This window comes from Tinamus guttatus, unplaced genomic scaffold (assembly GCF_059628265.1).
Source record: "Tinamus guttatus ecotype Peru unplaced genomic scaffold, ASM5962826v1 Tinamus_guttatus_pri_ptg000710l, whole genome shotgun sequence".
Classification (NCBI taxonomy): Eukaryota; Metazoa; Chordata; class Aves; order Tinamiformes; family Tinamidae; genus Tinamus; species Tinamus guttatus.
The window spans coordinates 133,613-152,310 of NW_028289244.1; the positions used below are offsets into that span (position 1 = coordinate 133,613).

General features: G+C 45.8%; 1 protein-coding gene across 1 annotated transcript in view; it reads right to left on the reverse strand.

Moving 5' to 3' along the window:
* SH3RF2 (SH3 domain containing ring finger 2) overlaps positions 1-18,698 on the reverse strand; it is a 39,628-nt gene that overhangs the window by 13,996 nt on the left and 6,934 nt on the right. The window contains exons 2-4 of the mRNA XM_088536966.1: positions 8,558-8,827; positions 5,858-5,953; positions 3,583-3,909 (exon numbers count right to left, since the gene is read on the reverse strand). Of these exons, the coding sequence (XP_088393092.1) occupies positions 3,583-3,909; positions 5,858-5,953; positions 8,558-8,827 (693 nt within the window). The remainder of the gene's footprint in view (positions 1-3,582; positions 3,910-5,857; positions 5,954-8,557; positions 8,828-18,698) is intronic.

The window sequence follows — 18,698 nt, forward strand, 5'->3', positions numbered from 1 at the left end:
CTTGGGGCTTACGTAGCCTTGTAGCTTGGGGCAAGTGTCACGTAATGAGAGGTTTCTGGAAAATTCCCACTCTCATGTGGTGAGAAAAAACCCTGAACACCCCAAGTTAAGGGATGGAGACCTATTCAAGATCTCTACTAAAAATATTATTACTATATCTAAATCTATCTTCAGTATCAGTCTGAAAGCATGTCCTTGCGGAAGAGATGGACTGAAAGGCTCGGCTGACAGTAGTGTCGCTTGTTTCTCAGTTTCCCTTTGCTAAGGTTTTTTCTGCCCCATCCCATCCATGGCAGCTGACGTTAAGCCTCCCCCTCTGCATCCCGAGCCGCTCGCACCCAATGGCAGCACTGCTCCCTTCCCACCAACTCATCTGCCAAAGCCCTACAGCCTCATCTCACAGAGGGTATGAAGTGAGCTCATTGCCCGAAGGACCAAGCGTGGGCCCGGCGCGAGCAGTGGGGCTCGGGGCCGCTGCTGCCCCGGGTGGTTTCTAGGTGGGAAGAAGGCTGCGCTGTCTGGCCGTGGAGCCCGGGCTGGCAGCTGCTGCGGCCTTGCCAGGTTTCACGTGGCAGCCCCACTCGGCGCCCGGGCTTCCCTCGCTCGCAGGGCGGGCGGGGGCTGCGGAGCGCATTCCTCATGCCCGTGATTCACCCCAGCCCTCGAGCAGAGCCTCTCCGCTTCGCCCAGTGCTCCTCGCTCCCGTGCAAATACTGGTTCCCTCTCAGCATGTCCCTCCTCCCACATGGCAAGAGGAAAGGCTCCCAGGAGGCCCTGGCAAGGCGGCCACTCTGCAGCCCTTCTGCAAGTGGGTTCTCCTTCCTTTTAAAGGCTGCTGCATAGAGCTAAGCCATCCTTCAGTTAAACATCTGCACCCCATGTGTTATCTTATGGAGCAACTCCCATTTAACAGCCAGTGAAGTTCTTACCTGCTTTGCTCTCAAAACTTATTCTGCCTGCCAGGTTTTGAGGCCCCCTCCTGAGACCTTGCTGTTCGCAGGCGGCTCGCGGGTGCGTTGCGAGCAAGGCTCCGTACTCATGGCTCAGCAGAAAGCACGGGCTCGACGCCTGCCTGGACCATGCTGAGGATACAACCCGGCATGGAAACAGCTCGGCTAGAGATTCGGCTCCATCTGCTGCGCCAGATTTGTGACCACCCACAAAGATCCAGGCCACTTGGCCTCGGAAAACTCACTCAAGGACACAGAAATGCACAGCAGTAATTAAGGGTGCAGTTCAATCTGTGCAGCTCCTTCGCTCATATCACTGCACCTAGCAAAAACCCTGGTTTGATGCTCAGACTCCAAGGCTGAACTTTCAGCACTAGCATTAGGTGTGAAATTGTTCATTATTTCTAAACCTTTTCTATCTTATTTGGAGTAGTTTAAATCCAAGAAACAGATCATTTTTCCTCCAGATGGTGATGTGTGTGTAAAATTGCCCTAATACAACCACGCTTTTGGAGATGCACTGCCATTTTTTCAAAAGTCTGCTACTATCAGTGAAAAAAATTCACAATAGTTGACAAGTTCTGGGGAAAGTAACCTTTGAAATTAACATCAGCTCTTGTCTCTCTCATTATTTTACAATTATTCTTTGCTTGTATCCCTTATCTTGGATTTTTTCTTCTGATCATTAAGTTTCCCTTATTAACAAATTCTCCACTGCAACTTTCAATCTGATTAATATTAGAAATATTAGAAAGCAAAATTAAAAAAACAACATTGTCTAACCTGGCAGTTTGTGCCTAGACTTGCATAACAATCTCAAATCTGCAGGTCAATCAAATTCAGCAGCCAAAATTTGGATATGAAAAGGGGAAAAACTGCATCCCATGTGGCCATAAGAAGAGCAAATACAGCCTCCTGTAAATCTCCAGCAGAAGGAAATTAGCATATAGTAAAAAGGAAATGCAGAACCATTCTAATGCAACAAGTTAACATTTCCACTCTATTGCTTGTGTTGTTGACAATTGTTCACCGAGACGTTTTTGGTAAAGTGGTACTGGGTTCATGAGATGTGATGCAATTGCAATTGAATTATAGTTCTATTGTAAGCCTTCATTTCCTCTCACATAAAACAGGCTCTAACAACCAAGGCTCTTTGCAGGCTCGTGCTAAGTACAAAATGCCTGCTGGCTTTTTATGGCGTGGAGACTGAACTGGTAGGGGATTGCTTATTGCTTTAGAAACCATTTAAAGCAACTTTGAATATGACAGATGTCATATAAATCTAAACAAAAGCTACTTCCTCCCATTTGAAATGATCTATAAAGATTCTGTATTGATATTTTAGGTCAGAGTGCGAAGAAGGAATGAGACTTTTTCTCCTGAAATGAGGTGAGAATATGGCCCAAAGGTCAGCTTGGCTCTGGTCTCGGCCTGATTCCAGCCCCCTCTCAACTTGCTCGAGCTGGGCTTTGGCTCATAGCCAGGCAAGGACTCTGTGGTAATCACAATCTCGTGGTAGAAACCCTTGATCTGGACATGGCCAGGTGCAGGTAGGAGGGTGATATAGGGCACAGGGCAAAGACTCTACCTGCCTTTAAGAAGGGAGAAGCCTGGGTAGCAGAAGCAGGAGGCTGGATGATTGCAGCAGGTGTTGTAGCATGACACATGGTTGATTTTTATGAGGAAGCTGGTTTGATTATGAGAAAAAAATAATTGTTTAGAACGTGGTAATGAAGCTCTGTGTTTTTGGACAGGATTTCCCATGCCAGAACATCTGTATACGCCCTGCAAAGCGGTGGCAAAGCCCTGGCTTCCTGGGCTGGGTGCGCGGCTCAGGGCAACCATGCAGAGCATGTCCAGCGCTCTGTGCCGCTTGTGCGTGACCCGCACGCCCGCGCTGCAGGGCTGGAGCGCATGGAGCGGGCAGCGCGCCGCAGGCTGGCTGCACGGGCACCTGGATTTGCCTGTGAAGGTGCAGGATCCTCTGTAAGTGTTTGAGGGCCTTAGGTTCCACCTGTGAAAAATTTCTAGGCAGAACTGAGGTGGGTGTAAGGATATCCAAGGATGTGATACCCTGCATAGAGAGTTTTGCCTTTCTAATACAAGGTTTTTGGGGTTGGGAGGCTGCTTGTGTTCTTACTAACAAAACTGAAATACAACAGGGAAAAAAAAATCCCCCAGGTTTCTACTTTGCCTTGAGTCCAATATCAGCTGGAAAGACCTTTAAAACAATCGCTGCCAGCACAGACCCACTCATTAGAGTGCAGCTATTTCATTAATCACACTAGGCTTTATTGCCTCATAACTGAGCACCTGATTCTGCAGGCCCTTCCTGCTGGAGACCTGACGTTGCCATAGGGTGACAGTGGCGAAACGCCCCTTGCCCGCAGTCAGCGAGTTACCCGTGAGCTCGGCACTGCAGGAGCTGCACACCCAAGGCGTTCATGGCAACACACACTAGTACTTGCAGCTCAGTTCGGAGATGAGCTAAGAAAGGCTCTCTTCACTGAAGCAGCACAGCTGAATGTGGCTCAGATTGCTTTTAATTTAATTTTGCAGACACTGAGTGCAGTGTGTCTTGGATCAGCTTTGTAATATGGGGATGTCAGTGGGGATGCTGCTGCTGCCTTACCTGCACAGGCATGCCATAAGGAAGCTCCCCTTTCTCGCTGCTCTGGGTCACCACGGTGGGGTTGCTGGAGCTGATGAGCACAGGAGAGCTGATTTCCAAGGTGTGCCGGTCGGTGGGGGAATGGACCATCCTGTTGAGCGTGTTTAAGGCAGTTGTGATTGAGAATTGTCTCAGGCTCTTTCTTCTTGAGTCTGATACCTTGTGGAAAGCCGGTGAATCTGCACCTTTTGACTTGGTGGCTGATGTTCTTAAAGGTGATGCACACTTAAACTGAGGGGACTGATGGCTTTTGCTTGTCTGCAGGAGTTTTCTTGCAGTAGAATTTGGCTGCAACAGAAAAAAGAAAAAAAATAATGGTAGTATTTCAGAAGTTACACTTCTCACAGATTCAGCCCAGTGATTGCTCTTTTCTTTTCCCTATGTTTTTCTGTCTAAAAGCACAGTTGTATTCAGATTTGAGATGACATCATAGGTGATCTTTAAAATTCGTGGCCTTTTTAAATGTTACTCTTACGTTTTCTATGACAAATCCCAAATGTAAATTTACTGATACAAAGCTGACAGCCAAGTTAAAATTGGTTTGAAAAATTAGTTCCTTAGTCAATGTTACTGAGACGTGAATGACTTCTCCCCGTGCCTGCCCACCCCCTCCATGCTTGTGCTTTACAGAAAACTTCATTTTTTATGAAAATCTTTGACTTGCAGATGCATAAGAGGAGATGGATGGCCCTCCAGCAGAGCGTTATAAGAAACTTAACTCTAAATTAGAAGGGGTGTCTGGGCACATCTTCCTCTTACATTTTGTGCTAGCAAACTTGGGTACATATCTCAACAGGATATTAAACCTCTGCAGTTATATTTTAGGCATTAATTGAGAGAAGTCCTCCCTGATAGTGGATAGTTTAGGAGCACACTTAGATCCATACAATTATGGCCGTCTAGGCCAAAACACTCATTGCTTGATCCTATTTTCATTGAAAAAAAACCCCAGCCTTTTAACCATTGTTTTTAATGAGAGGAGTCAGGCCCTAAATTTGCATAGAGGCACAATTTAAACAGTATTTCTTGGAAACTGCTGATCACTACAGTATTAATAGCAAAGGGCATGTGGTGACAATGTTTTTTTACCATGATGACTGCCAAATGAATTAATCATGATTTACTGCTGACATTAACGAATTGCAAAACTTTAAGATTCTCGCCCACTCATGTGAAGCAATATGCCTGGCTCCTGGGATGAACAAGAATTACTCTTGCACAGAATAGGTAGTTGTCTCAAGCATTTTCATTTTAAAGTATGGATTGTTTTCATGTTTCCCTCCTCCTCACTTCTTAAATCAACATTTAAAAACCATAGTGTGCGCATGTGTACACATAAAATAGTAATATTGTCATTTCTATACGTCATTAAACCTTAGTCTAAACCAGAACTATTTTGCTGCTTTGACTCAGCACCAGGGGACTGGATAAAATGGGGCACAAATTTAAGTGTCAAAGCCAATAAAAGTCTCGTATCTGCCAAATTTGATCTACCTTTGCCTTCTTCAATATCTGGTGACTTTATATGGTCCTAGTTAACTTATTTTTTGTTAATGTCAGATTTAAATAAGTAATTACTGAATTAAAATGATTTCATTAAACGAAAGACATTTTACAAAATATATTAGAACTTCAAATAAGATCTTTTACTAGTGTCTTTTTATAAAACAGTCATGAAGACATGCTTGCCCTAATTATGATCATTACAATTAATTTTATTTCTAGGAATTCTTGTTGGTGCCATTTACACCCTGCATCTCAAGCTTAACTGTAGGAATACAATTAATGTCTAGACCAGTGCTAACAACAACAACAGACACTGTTAGAGCAGGTGGTTTAAAGGGTTCTGGAGACGGCCAGGACCATGACGCCACCTGCGACGCTCTGGTTTGGCTTGGGCAGAGCGAGGCTGCTTGTGACTTGAGGCCCTATGTGATCCACAGCCAGTTGGTTGGACTTGCGATATGTATCCTCAACGAAGCATAGTTATTATACATAATTATAGCAGAACCAATTATAAATGCTATTTTGATACTCTGCCAGAAATTGGGTATTTTTGAACCCCAGTTTTGTCCATATTGGGCTGTCCTGTTTCAGTGAGGGAGAGGGAACTGCCCTCGCTCTCTCAATCAGAGGCAGCTGGAGGTGCCACAGGCCGCGCGCGGAACGGGTCAGAGCCGGGCTGTCTGCTTGCTGTGGGGATGGATTGAACACGCTGAGAACAGGCTGTACCTACCTCCACAAACAAGATGGGGAAGATCCCTACTTTGTCGCCTAACTTGCCCTCTGCCCAGTTTTCATCAACTCTGCTGATGACGGTGATGATATCACCCTGAAAGGCAGGAGTATATTGTTACCAACTGTCTCTTGTGGGAGAGGTGGATAGTAGGTGTGAAGAAGGATTCACCCTGTAATTTCACAAAGCAACCTTGTTAAGTAGCCTCAGTGGTGTGTCCCCTATAAAGCCCTCTGTTCAGCAAAGCTTTCGGTATGTATTTATTCTGAAACACAGGCCTGTCTGTCCTTATTCAGCACAATGCTTACGCGTGTTTTTAATTTAAAGGTGCAGGCCTGGCTGCATCAGGAGCGTGGAAAGAATCTAATGCAAACTGCATGAAAAGCACAAAAGCTTTTAACTTCTTTGGAGGCTTTCATCATGTGGAGATTCTACAATCACCATGCAACAAACTAATAATGAAAGTGGCATTTTTGCTGTATACCAATGAAAAAAGCTATGCAAATATCTGGGTAAGTGGTGTCATGCTGCCAAGAAACTCAGATCACTTTATGGTTTTGAAAAATCCTGGTATGGTGGAAATAGCTGAAATAGAGGGGAAAAAAAGCTAGTTTGTATTGACATATAGCTAAATCTCATTGGAAAGACTTGCACTCTGAGCAACCCAGCAATATTTAAACCTTGTTAATTTTTCATATATTTTAATTTCAACTTTTTAAGGATATGTCAGGGGTGTATGTATCAGAGGGAGGGAGTAAATAGTTTTACAGACACAAATTGTTTTTCTCTCTTTTGAACTAACACACAAAGTTTGGGGCTAAAATTTTACTGGCTCCAAGGTTCTAAGTGCTGGAGGAGGCTGGTTTCTGCTGGCCAAAATGTCTGTGTTCACATGATCGCCATTTGAATGGGTAGGAGTTTTGTATTCCTCTTGCAGTGAGGTAAATGGCTCTGGAGGGTCAGCCAGGCAAATCAAGGCTATCTGCTCTCTACTTCCTTGAACAATAAGAGATTGTTGCTTGGCAGTATGCTAGAATCGCTACATAAATTTCCGGGTAGGTTTGTTGCCAAGTTACTGTCAACTTATCCCAGAGGTAGGGCAAAGGTATGTGAAGATGGGGCAAACAGCAGAGTGTTAAACAAAAAGAGGTATTTTGTCAGGATGTGAGAGGTGATGAGACAGAGAAGCTCTCTGCGCAGCCAGGTGCAGCTTGAGAGCAGGCAGCAAGAGCTGAAGATTTGAAGGTGGGTTTTTTGGGGGGGGGGAGTGGGGTTGGTTAGTTTATTTTTTTGTTTGTTTTTATGCAGACAGTTCAGAAGCCAGCTCTTATTTTTGAACAAGTAGATCAAGTTGCCTCAAGAAGCAGTACTGGTCCTGACATTTTCTTGAGCTTATTTCAGAAGGAAGTTACCAAAATAACAGCACCAATCTTTCAGCACTTCACGGATCAACCGATTGGTGTTGCAAAGCATGGATATAGGAGGATGTTCTTGCCTCTTTGAAGAAGCATCTGTTTTAGATGAGTGCTGACTCTCTGTGTGTGAACTTTGCTGTGGGAGCGGAGATGAACACAGCCTCTTAAAGCAAATAAACGGAATGAGTAAGCAGTGAAACAAAGACAAATAAAGTGGAAAGGAAAAAAACAAATGGGAGAAAACTGAGGAAGGTGCCTTTCGTTAATAAGGAAATTGCAATGATGAAGGAAGGGTTGCTGGCTCTCCTCTTTGTTTGCAGCAGCAAGGAGAAAACTCACCCTATATAGGGCTGCTGCTGATGTGATGCTGCTCTGAGAACTGCTTTTTCTCCTTTAGTGCCTCCCCGTCTCAGTCAGAAACCACAGCTGGCTGTCAGCTATTTGATTTTTCTTGTCTGCTGACCACCCTCCCTTCAGCTCTGGCTCCTTGGGGACACCTGGCCTGGACCACTCCCTCTCCTGCCTCTCCGTCAGTGAGAGCTAGAAGACCATGAGAGCTGTGCTGCCAGCTGGAAAGAAGCAGAGGTGACTTTTCTGTTAGGAGACTGATACTCGTAGGCACCGATTTCTCTGTTTTGCTCTGTGATGCCTCGCCTCATTTTGACACTGTAGGGAGAGCAGACTTTGGGAAGTGCAGTTAAGTCAGAAAGTCTGTACTTGTAACAGAAAACAAATACGAGTTCTGTAACCTTTGGGGAATGAAAAGATACAGGAAAAGATTAGGTATTACTCTGAATGTATGTCTAATAGACTTGCTGAATATGTTCAATGTGTGTAAACAATATATCCCTTGTCTCAGAAGCAATTTTCTTTAATATGTCATTAAGCATCTTTTAAAGATACCACTGGAGTGTTTTGGTACTGAAAGCAGACTGCTAATATCATCCACTCCTGAGTGATGAGGAGCCTTATAGCGAAGCTGAAACAAGGGACTCAAATTGCTAATCACAGATTGCACTTGCATCCCTCTCAAGAATGCTCCTCATTCTTGAAGTATCAGTGTGTGTCCTTGTGGAAGTTACGTGTGAGATTTTTCAGCCACTCACGTCAGTGTCTAATATACTAGTGAGGCTTTGCAACCCTACTGATTTTTGTACAGAGCTTTAGGATTTTAAAAAGAAGGATGCTATGGAGTCATAAAGGTATATGATATGACACAATCTAGAGTGGAAAAACAGCCTAAGCCGTACTATCTAGCTTCTGGCTATGGAAAGGGTGACGTTACCTTATGAAATGTCAGGCAGTCTTTGTTTTCATTTTTGTCCCTGCTTCTTAGGTCGAAGTTATAAAGTGCTCTACAGAGGGGTGGTGGCAGCGGCAGATGCTTGATGACTTGTACGGAGCTGGCTGGAAAAACCCCGCTGATACCATTGATCTCACCCAAATACCAGTTTTCATCCAGCTGTCGCAGCAACATGATGATGTCTCCTTTATTGAATCTCAGTTCCCCAGGATTGTGCCCACGGTAGCTGTACAGGGCCTTGGCTCGTGGAACCTGTGGGATGGACGAGAAGGAGCCCTTAGAGTTCATCTGTGACAGTGATCTTTAATTAGGTAGAATGTCCCAAAACATTAGTAATTACTGGAAAAAAAAAGTTGAGAGGTCTAACACTTAAGCAAGCTTTAACTGTGATTAACTACCCACATCCTTTCTTCTCATCTTTTCTACAGAAGACAAGCTCCCAAGCCCTTATTCCAAATTTGTATCAGGATGAAAAGCAGGCTCAGCTTGTTTAAGAACATTAAGAAACAATTAATTCCTTAAGCCAGTCTTCCCATGGGATCTTAATGTCTGCTGTAAGTTCTCCTATATTCAAATGTCCATTTTAATAAGCTAGGATATTTCTACTTTAGAATGAGTTGCGGTCACACCAGTGGTCCAGCCAACCCACTTGAAGTGGCCAGCAATGCATGCTTCAGAAAAACCTAGAAGAACAACGTAAGTGCAGGTTACTACTTTCCCAGGGTAATCTCCCTGTTAACACTGTGACCTTGACTTTATTTTTGTCTTCAGTGTGGATTACAGGAAGAGAGACTTTCTTAGTATTGTTGTTGCAGCATGGTGTGATCCCAAGATGTACAATTTGAGAGTGGGGTAGCACATATTTTTCCTAGGATGTGAGTGCAGATATGCTGAAGTTTTCTGTTCTTTATGTAGCTGTTTTAGATATGTGTGCACTGGGGCTCTGCACACAGGAAATCAGGAAGACTGAAAAACTTTTATTTTTAAGTGCTTGTGTTAAACAGCAACAGACATATCTCGAGTGAGCGAGCAGATTTTCTGGATGAGAGTGTGTTCCACAAAACTCCATCCTAAAATAAATAAGCAATTGGTCTGTTGTCATTTTGCAACACCATACTTTTACGTGAAATGCAAAACATTGAGGAAAGACTCTCAGCAGAGATGAGAGTTACATTCGTCCTTCTACTTCTGATGTGTGCTTGACTGCTGTTGGGAAGCGTGTTTTCCTCCCGAGGAATGGCTGCCAGCCGACCGCTCTTCTCACTGCCTGCAATCCCTGCAGGAGTTAGAAGTAACAGTCAGGAGAACAAGTAGTCTTGTGTTTACTTGTAGAGCATGGACCATTTAATGATGCTATTTTAGCATGTTGGTATATAATATAAGAATTTCTTTCATGCATGAGGCTGTTCCAATGTGCAAGGGTGGCCAAGGTGAAGCACTAGCAGTTCTGCAGCAGCATGCCTTTGGGGAAATCTCCCATCTCTTGAGGCAAATAGCGATTGTCTTTGGCATGAAGTAAGGTGGTGAATACATATTCTAAACAATTTTATGAGCTTGTATAGCTGCAGATATTGCTTTTTTTGAATCACGCACAATTCTTTGTTTCAAGAGTATCTTCATCCTAGATTCTTTTCCTTACTCAAAAGGGATTAACTGCTCTGTCACTTCTGCCTCCGAGACCTTGGCTGTAGCTGATGTGGAAAGCAGTTGTGAAATGGAGCAGATCCATTTGCCAGCTCCGTCCCTTTCCCCACATACGGTGGTGTCTCCTCCAGAGGCTTCCGTGGACCCGGAGGGGCATGTCTTGAGTGGGGATGGAGGAAGAAGACTAAGATGCTGCCTATGCAGGATCCTGCTAGTCAGCAGCAGTAGTTTTAACTTTACTGCAGGAGCTTGGGCTGGTCTGAGCCCCAGCTCGGCTCCCCGCCTGTGAAATGGCACAGTGGCGATGCCAACTGCATTTTGCCTGTAGAAGATGAAGAGTTGGTTCACAGGTTGGCTTTCTGCAGTGAGATGCAGCTTCAAATCACATGAACCGAAACCTGTGTGGAACATATCCAGGCGCGTTTACCCGCCGCTGCGCCACTTCCCTGGGCCTGCTGCCTCAGGCCGCGCCAAGATGGCCGCCGCCACCTGCCTGAGGGCCACATCCTCCTTCCCTGGCACTTGGGACGTTTCTGAGGGGAAGCTTTCCTCTGCAGCCATGCTAGCCCGCTCCGAGGCCGGACTTGCCCCGAGGCTGCTGTTTGTGTGCAGAGGAGCTGTGGGCCGGGGGTGAGGTGTCCGCCAGGACGGGAGGGGACGTGGCATCCAACAAACCCGCTGTCCTCAGAGGCGCCTCAGCTGACCCCTGCCATAGCCACCCTGCAGCCCTGGGAGGGACATCTGGCTTCACGTGTGGAGAACACAGCAGGAAAGGGTCTTCCAGCGCTCTCCACAGCCATCCATGGCCGGGAAGAGGAGCCAAAGGCTGGAAACTCCAAGTACTGGCTTCAAAGCGTTTGAAATAGGAAATGATTAATTTAATGCTCAGTCCTAATTAAGCTGCCCTGCCTGTTAACTTGTACGAATAGCAAAAACATGCACTTGGCTTAATGGTGTTGAAGGTACAGCTCTGGCACAAAGGAAAATCATGAGGATGGGAAAGGAAGAGCAGGAGTACCCAGGATGATGAGAGAATGGCTATGGTGCAAAACAGAGCGGTGTATAAAAGGCACCAAGAACGAGTTATGGAAATACATTAAAAACAGGTGAGACTCTGAAGAGAAATGCATATCTACTGCTTTCTGGGGAAAGGTGAGCAGCCAGCGAGATGCTAAAGAGCCTGGAATATTCTTTATTCCCTTTGATTGGAGGGAAAGAAAAAAAAAAAAGGTGATCAGGTGCTTTGTGAGTTGATTTTAACAAGATGGGAGCGCAGCTGGCACACGCAGCTGCAGACTGGGTGCTGCCACGCGCTCGAGCCGCGCAGCACCCCGAGCTCCCGGCTGAGCCCACGGTGGGATTGCCCATGCGCGGCGGCAGCCCCAGCCTGCTGTTCTGTGTCCTTTGTCCCTGCAAAGTGTCGTGGTTTGTGGGCTGGAAAAAAAGAATCACTGCATAAACTTGCACAATGGTATTAGTGCTACCCAGAGATTTCAAGCTGAATTTCGATTCCAGTCTTGGCTTGCAGCAGTTTTTAAATTTGCTAAGTTCTTCTTTGAAATTTGGCTTTGTGAATGATGCACGATATTTGGGTAACATATTATTTGGCTGTAGGTGCATAACCTTGGGCTGGCACCTGCTCTGATCTGTTTTAAGAATGAGTTATATATAAGTAAAATGAACCTTCATTGTCTAAATATGTAACGTCAAGAGCAGAGCAGGATATTCAGCCTCTCTGTGCTCCTCTAGGCAATCCCCGCAGCGCGAGGACAAGAGGCCTCTTCCAATGGGACATGAGTGGGCTGCTCGGCTGCTTCAGGTAGGTCCTGTTTGGGGTGGCGGCAGCGTTTGAAGTGGTTGCCTGGCGGGCGCGCTCCACTGAGACCGGTGGCCCCGTTAGTACTGCTGGCGTGTCCAGAGGGGAGTTGCTGGGGCTGAGCTGCCTGGCTCCGTGCACGAGGGAAAGGCCCTTGCTGCCGGTGTCAGCGCGGGCTGCAGCTCTAGGCTGAGACGGCCCTAGCCACTGCTCCGTGGAGCACAGGAAGCCAGGAGGTCTCAGCTAGCACAGGAAGAAATGGAAATGAAGATGCTTGTGGTTCAGTACCGAGACAAGGGGGAGAAACAGGCCTGGTCAGCTACATGGATTCACGGCTTCCTGAGGGCAGCCATGCAAGAAGGAGCCGCTGGGCTGATGGAGTTGCTGATGTGTTGTGGCTGCCTCCAGAAGGCTTTTCTTGTACTGGCTGCCGTTTCTCATGGGGTGAGAAACCTCTAGGCCTGCTTCTGAGCGCAGGCTTTCCCAGGCTCTGCCCACAACCAGGAATGTGGCATAGCTGATGCAGTGGCTTCCCGCAGCTTTGAGCATAAGATTAAGGATGAGGAACAACCTCTATAGCTCTCCTCCTGCCTTTTCCTCTTACTTCTATGTCTTTTCAAATCTTACTGCTTCTTCCTCTTCAAGTTTCTCTAAAAAGTTTTCTCTTTCAGAGTTATTTTTTTGGAACTAGCAGTGATTAACTCCTTACAAACATATCCCTAGGTACTTCCCCATCCTATGCTCTATCCAAAGTGCATTTTAGGAAGTCTCTTCCCATCCTGTCCATCTGAAATCCTCCCAGCAGTTTTTTCCCTCCTTCCAGATTAGGCTGAGTCTATTCGCCATGAGAGGTCTTTGCAGTCTCAGTTGAACATAAATCTCTGTCCTTTCTTCCTACATGGCCTCTCGCCCCCTGCCATCTGCAGCCACTCCTCAGTTTCCAGAGCTTCCTTCCTCTCCTCCCACTCGCTTCTTGCCTCTCCTTCGCACAGGTTTCCTCCTGCGCCTGGCAGAGCCTCTGTCTAAGCCTGTCGCTCAGCAGACCCGCACGCCACATTTTGTCTTCTGCACTTCTGTTAGCACTGCTGCTTTCCCCTCCAGCCCTACAATGGCTCTGTGAGCTGGTAGATTGAGCCCAGGTGTGACACAGACCAAACCTTGCCTGTGACTTCATGTTGCAAGAGTCCATCTTACACACATTCATTTCACCCATTCAGATTTGCTGCAAAACTTTTAGGAAGGTACTTAATGCTTATATATGTCTTCAGCATCCAAAAATATTCAACCTGCCTTTGCAATTATGGATTTTTCACATTATTACGTAGGTTTATGTTAAATTATACAACAGGAAACTATAAATGAGGTTCACTTTCCTTCATTTATCAAGCAGTAAAGTGTTTTTTTTTTTGTGTGTGTTCTGCAAGTTGTTGCTAATTCTGAGTACTCACAAAGCAACATTTGCCCATCCCTTCACTGCTGTCTTGTCAAGGACTTATTGTAAGCCTCATGGTTCTTTGATGTATGTGACTCTCTTCACCTCTAAAGCCCATTGCAATCCAAGGAATGTTTCTGTTGGTATTTACTAGGATTTATGATTAGAAATGGAATTTGACTAAATCTGGGTGAAATAGAGCGATTCAGGCTTCTGTTATCACTGAAACCAGAATCAGCCAAATTCTCCCCTTCCAGTAGGAGGGACTAGGCCAGGAGAGACTGGTCTTTGTTTTCCACAAACATCAGAATTAAAAGTTTCAAAAGGACTGATGTTGTCATGAAGAGTTACTTTAGATTTGACACATATTTCTAATCGAAAAAAAAAAAAAAAGGATTTTTTTAATCATGCTGGACTGTTTCAGCACTGATAACTGAAGTTTTCAAAACATGGTCTTTGGAACTGACAAATTTTTTTTTCTAATATTTTACTACTCTAGTAACAACAATATTTAAAAATCAATGTCATTTTAAAAAGAGAAGGACTAAAAGAGCCATAGCAAAACAAAGCATTTTTGGAGACAACTGAAATTAACCTGGAATTAAGTTTTTCAAGGTTTTCATTGCATCAAAAATCGCTTTCAATTCAGATCAATTCTTTTTTTAAGGTCCAGGTAATTTTTTCCCTGAGTTTTACTTTGCCTCTTTAAATTTTGGTTGTCTGCTCTGACAATGAGCCAAAAACCCCACACTACAGGGAGCCACCAGCGAAGTGTTCTGTGCACAAGGTGCCTTCCTCCTTCAGAGACCTTGCACAGATATGTTTCCAACTGAAGTGTTTAGCAACATGTACATCAGGGTCACCACTTTTTCAGCATGTTCAGAAGACATAAAAGACAAAGAAAAGCAACTAAATAAACCTGCACTAAACAACCTCCCCAGGGAAGTGAGTAGAAGCCCTCTATGGACATCTCCTGTCATTTCTTATCACTCTTCATGGTGCTAAAACACAGCAGAGCTTGTAGCACATCTAAAACCTCATTCCTGCCTCAGACTTTGACTGCTTTCTGTCCACTCTTAAGACTAGCACTAGGTTCTCTACAAGAAATCTGTTTAGCCTTATTTAAAGTAGGTTAATTGCACTGGCAGAGAGCAGAGTGCTAATTAAACTTGGCGATAACAAGCAGGTGTGTGTGTAGCTAGTACAGGGCTGTGTGTGTTTCCAGCCTGCTCGTGGGCTTGAGAAATGCCTGAGTTCCTCAGTCAGATGTGGTGTCCTCGTATTTAATGTTATGATGGGTTTTTCTCCTGCTAATGTGTCCCATTACTTTTTATTAATCCAAGGCAGTGTTTTATGCTTATGAGTTAGTAGTAGCAGCAAGATGTTCAGCCCAAATTTTGCCTGAATGTTGAATTGGGATCTCTTGTTAAATTCAGTAGGAAAAAAATCAACAAAAAGCTCCATGTAAAGCTTAGTTTATGCAAATATCAAAAAATAATAGGCACAGCAGAGGACAAAGACTTTTTTTTTGTGTGTGACAACATGCAGTACTGCACTTCTAGCAGCACTACATTAGAGGCATGTCTTTCACATGTGAAAACTTTTTAAAAAGTGAGAAATTAAGTGGAAAAAGGGAATAATTTAGTACATTAAAGCACCCAGAGATATTTTTCATGATATCAAGTAGAAATAGATCAAATATTGCAAGATATTTGGGACTTGTCTAGTTAAGAGTTCATAAACCCCAACTCATATGTGTTTCAGGGCTGAGGAAACATAATTTTTCTAGCTAGTGGAAATGTGTGCCTTTGAATACTGTGGAGAAAATTATCTCTCTCTCCTCAAAAAGCCTTTTTTGTCTGCATGGTTTGTGGTTAGTCAGAACTTTTTCAGCTGCCTGTTTCTTCATTGTATTCCACTTCATTTTTTCCACTCTTTATCTCCAATTTTTTTTCTTCCGTCATGCCGGAGGGAAACATGCCTCCTTCGTTCCGGCGCCGCTCGGGAGCTATGGCAAACGCTCTCGATGGCTGGAACAACCCTGCCCTCCCATGCTGCAGGAGAGGTCAGCCGGGGGGCTGGTGAGAGCTGTGGGAAGGAAGGTGCATGCAGAACCGTTAGGAAACAAAGACATGCAACACGGAAGCTGCAGGCTTAAGGAGCTCCCTGGCACGGTCCTGCAACACAGGGCACAGTCTCTACGCGAGATATTTTTCTCTCCTTGGCCACTGTACCAACAGAGGTGATCACAGCAGATGCGCCTCTTGTGTTTTCTCCATAGCTAGTGCTTTTGTGGCTGATACAGGAAAAAAAGACTTATTATTACTATTATTATGACTATTATTATTCCCAGTATTTGGCATCCATATTGCTGGGGCAATTGTCCAACACATCTGAGTTTCTCTCCATACAAAACAGAGCAGCAAATTAAAAATCTGTGTGTGTGTGTAAGGAAGCAATTGAAGCCATCTCTTCATAGCTGGGGGAAATGCACACTATAATTACCTTAAATGAACTAGTTATAACTTCCTTGTTAGTGACACTGGATTATTATAAGTCAGACAGTCACAGCAGTGGCACAAGCGGGGTGACCAGAGAGATGCATCAAAACTTGCCAGGAAAGGAAGGAGGATGTAGTTGGGAAGAATGAAGAAGTGAGGAGACTGGCTAACGCTGTGAGCGTTCAGAAACCTCATCCCAGGCGATCCCATTAAAACCCCTGTGACAAGCGGCGTGACTGGCTGGTGATGCTGTCCCTTTTCATGAACAGACAGACAGAGATGAGCGTGAGGAGCAGGCTGCAAACCTCTCTGCAGCTGGGAGCCAATTATTCTTTCATCCCATTTCCAAGCAGGGCTCACCGCCCTGCAGTGAGACCAAGCTAAAATGTCAGAGTGGATTCCTCCCATCTTCCGAACAGGCTGACTCCAATTATGCCGTCAATGTAGGTGTGTGTACAGAGCGAGTGACAGATTAGTTCTTTGAACAGCCGGCTGCTCATTTTCAGCTGTGCTCTCTTCTATGGCTCTTCCTATGGGTCCAGGTCAATGCTAGCAGGGAACTGGAGGTGTCGCAGAGGCTAGTGCTGCCCTTGTGAAAGTCATTTCTTCACCGACCGTTGCTGCAGGTCACTTCCTCCTCTACTGTAAACTCTCCTTCTAGTCCTAACAGTGTTAAAGGAGCTTTGGTAAGCTAAAAATCAGGCCATGGGTCTGTGTTTTGGAAAGTGGCAAGGAAAAGTTGTGCAAATACTTTGTTTATCCTGAATTGCTGTCTTCCAAAGGAGAAGAAAATAATTTCAGTAGGAATGAGCCCTAGGAATACTGTTCTTTTGTTATTGTTTGTTTTTGTGTTTTACTTCAGCAGAAATGAATGTAGCTGGGTTTGACAGCAACATTTTAAGTCACCGTGCATGGAACCTCATGTGGCTCAGGTAAGCGGTGCGGACAGGTTCACGAGGCTGAAGGGGCTTCTGGAAGGTTTGACTGGGAGCTCTCAGGCAAGCTGGTCTGGCACCGGGTTGGTTTTCCTCGTTTTCCTCGCGCTGATTTTAGCAGTTCTGCAGAGGGGATGCCCTGGCCTTGCCCTTCCCTAGAGAGCCATTGACGGTTGCGGTCTCCTCCCAGACTGACAGAATGTCTTTGCACTAAATAATAAGGGCCTGATTCTGATCTCAGTTTCATGGGTGTAGTTTCACTTGCAGGAAAGCAATTATTCCCAAGGGTCTCGCGTATAAGAAAACTGATTCATGCGCTAAGTGTCCATGGACTTCTGAAGAAGAGAAATTTCAGCAGTGCTGCTTGGAGAACTGTCCCACACAGAGTGTTTAGAATTCAGGCTTCAGTTACAGGCTGGGAAGAAAACATCTGGCCAGAGCTAGGACTGGAAGATTGTGAAAGAGCTGTGAAAAGCAAGGCCAGCCCCAGATGTGTCACCCAGAACGTTTGGCAGGACATCAAGAAGCAGAGATGCTGCTGCAGAGTGGAGCTGTGGTCATTCTTTGCATGGTCCTGAGCCAAAAGGGAAGGTGGCACAGTCCCAAGCTGTGCTTGCAGCGCCGTATTCTGCTCCAGCGCTGCATTATTTATGCCAAGGAGTTAATATCACGTTGTGCAGAGACAGTGCTATTGCTGGAGATGCATGATTTCTATAACACACAACAGCCTCTTTGAAAGAACAATTTATTTCTAGAAGGGTGCTAATCATTGCCAGGAGGAAAAGAAATCCAATCCTGGATGTCTTCCAGTTTGATTTCTCTCCCACTAGACACTCTGAGTTAAATTTGCAAGTGTTTTTTTGATTGTTTATTTTGGAGCTATTTGGAGCTTTTCTGGCCTCAGTTAGAGGTGGCCAAGATGCAGCTACACTGAGCACTCAGCCTGGGGGAGCTGGGGGCTCTTCAGACTCACTTTGAAGAGAAACCCGTGGAGTTGGAGCCTGCTACCTGCCCGGTGTGGCTCTGTGCCTGGGGAGCAGGAGTCCGAGTAGGCTCTAAATGTGAAACTCTACTGTGTCCTGTGTCCAAAGCCCCTGAGGTGCAGAGAAAAAGCACCAATATCAAAGGATGAAAGAAGCTCTTCCTGCTTATGTTTCTGCTTGCACTGATAGGTGAGGGCACCTTTCCCTGCCAGGGAAAGCTAAGTGCTAAGAGCGTGCGGGGCTGGCTGTGCATGTGAGAACGCACTTGGCTGCTGGCGCTGGGGGCAGCCCCTGCTGCGACCCGCGAGGACGGGAGGCACAGCGGGGTGTTTTTCGTAAGCCCAGTTTGCATGTAGCTGGTGTTCGGTCTTGGCGATACTTTGCGGAGATATTCAAAGCATGTGCTGGCCGGGTGTCAATGAGCTGCTCGTGCTGACGCCCTTCGCCAGGACAGCCGGGCTCTTGTCGCACCGCCTGTGTCCGTGTGCGCGGTCGAAGCCACTGCTCCGCCGCAGCACCTGCCTCGTGCCTGCGCGGGGATGCACTGCGGGGACCTGGCACTGTGGGACAGGTGGCGCAGAAGGGAATATCCAGAATATTGAAGCGAGGAGCGAATGGAAGGCCTGTGCTGTGAGGCAGCTGTGCGGCCCTGCAGAGCTCGAGGCGAGAGGCAGACACGAGCTGCCACCGCTGTCACTGTCGCTGTGCTGTCACCTGGAGGTCAGCGCTGTGGCTACGGCTGTGCTGGGCACCCTGCAACAGCGCCACAAGCAGTTCCTGCCCTGAAGAGGAAGTAATCTAAAAGGGCAGCA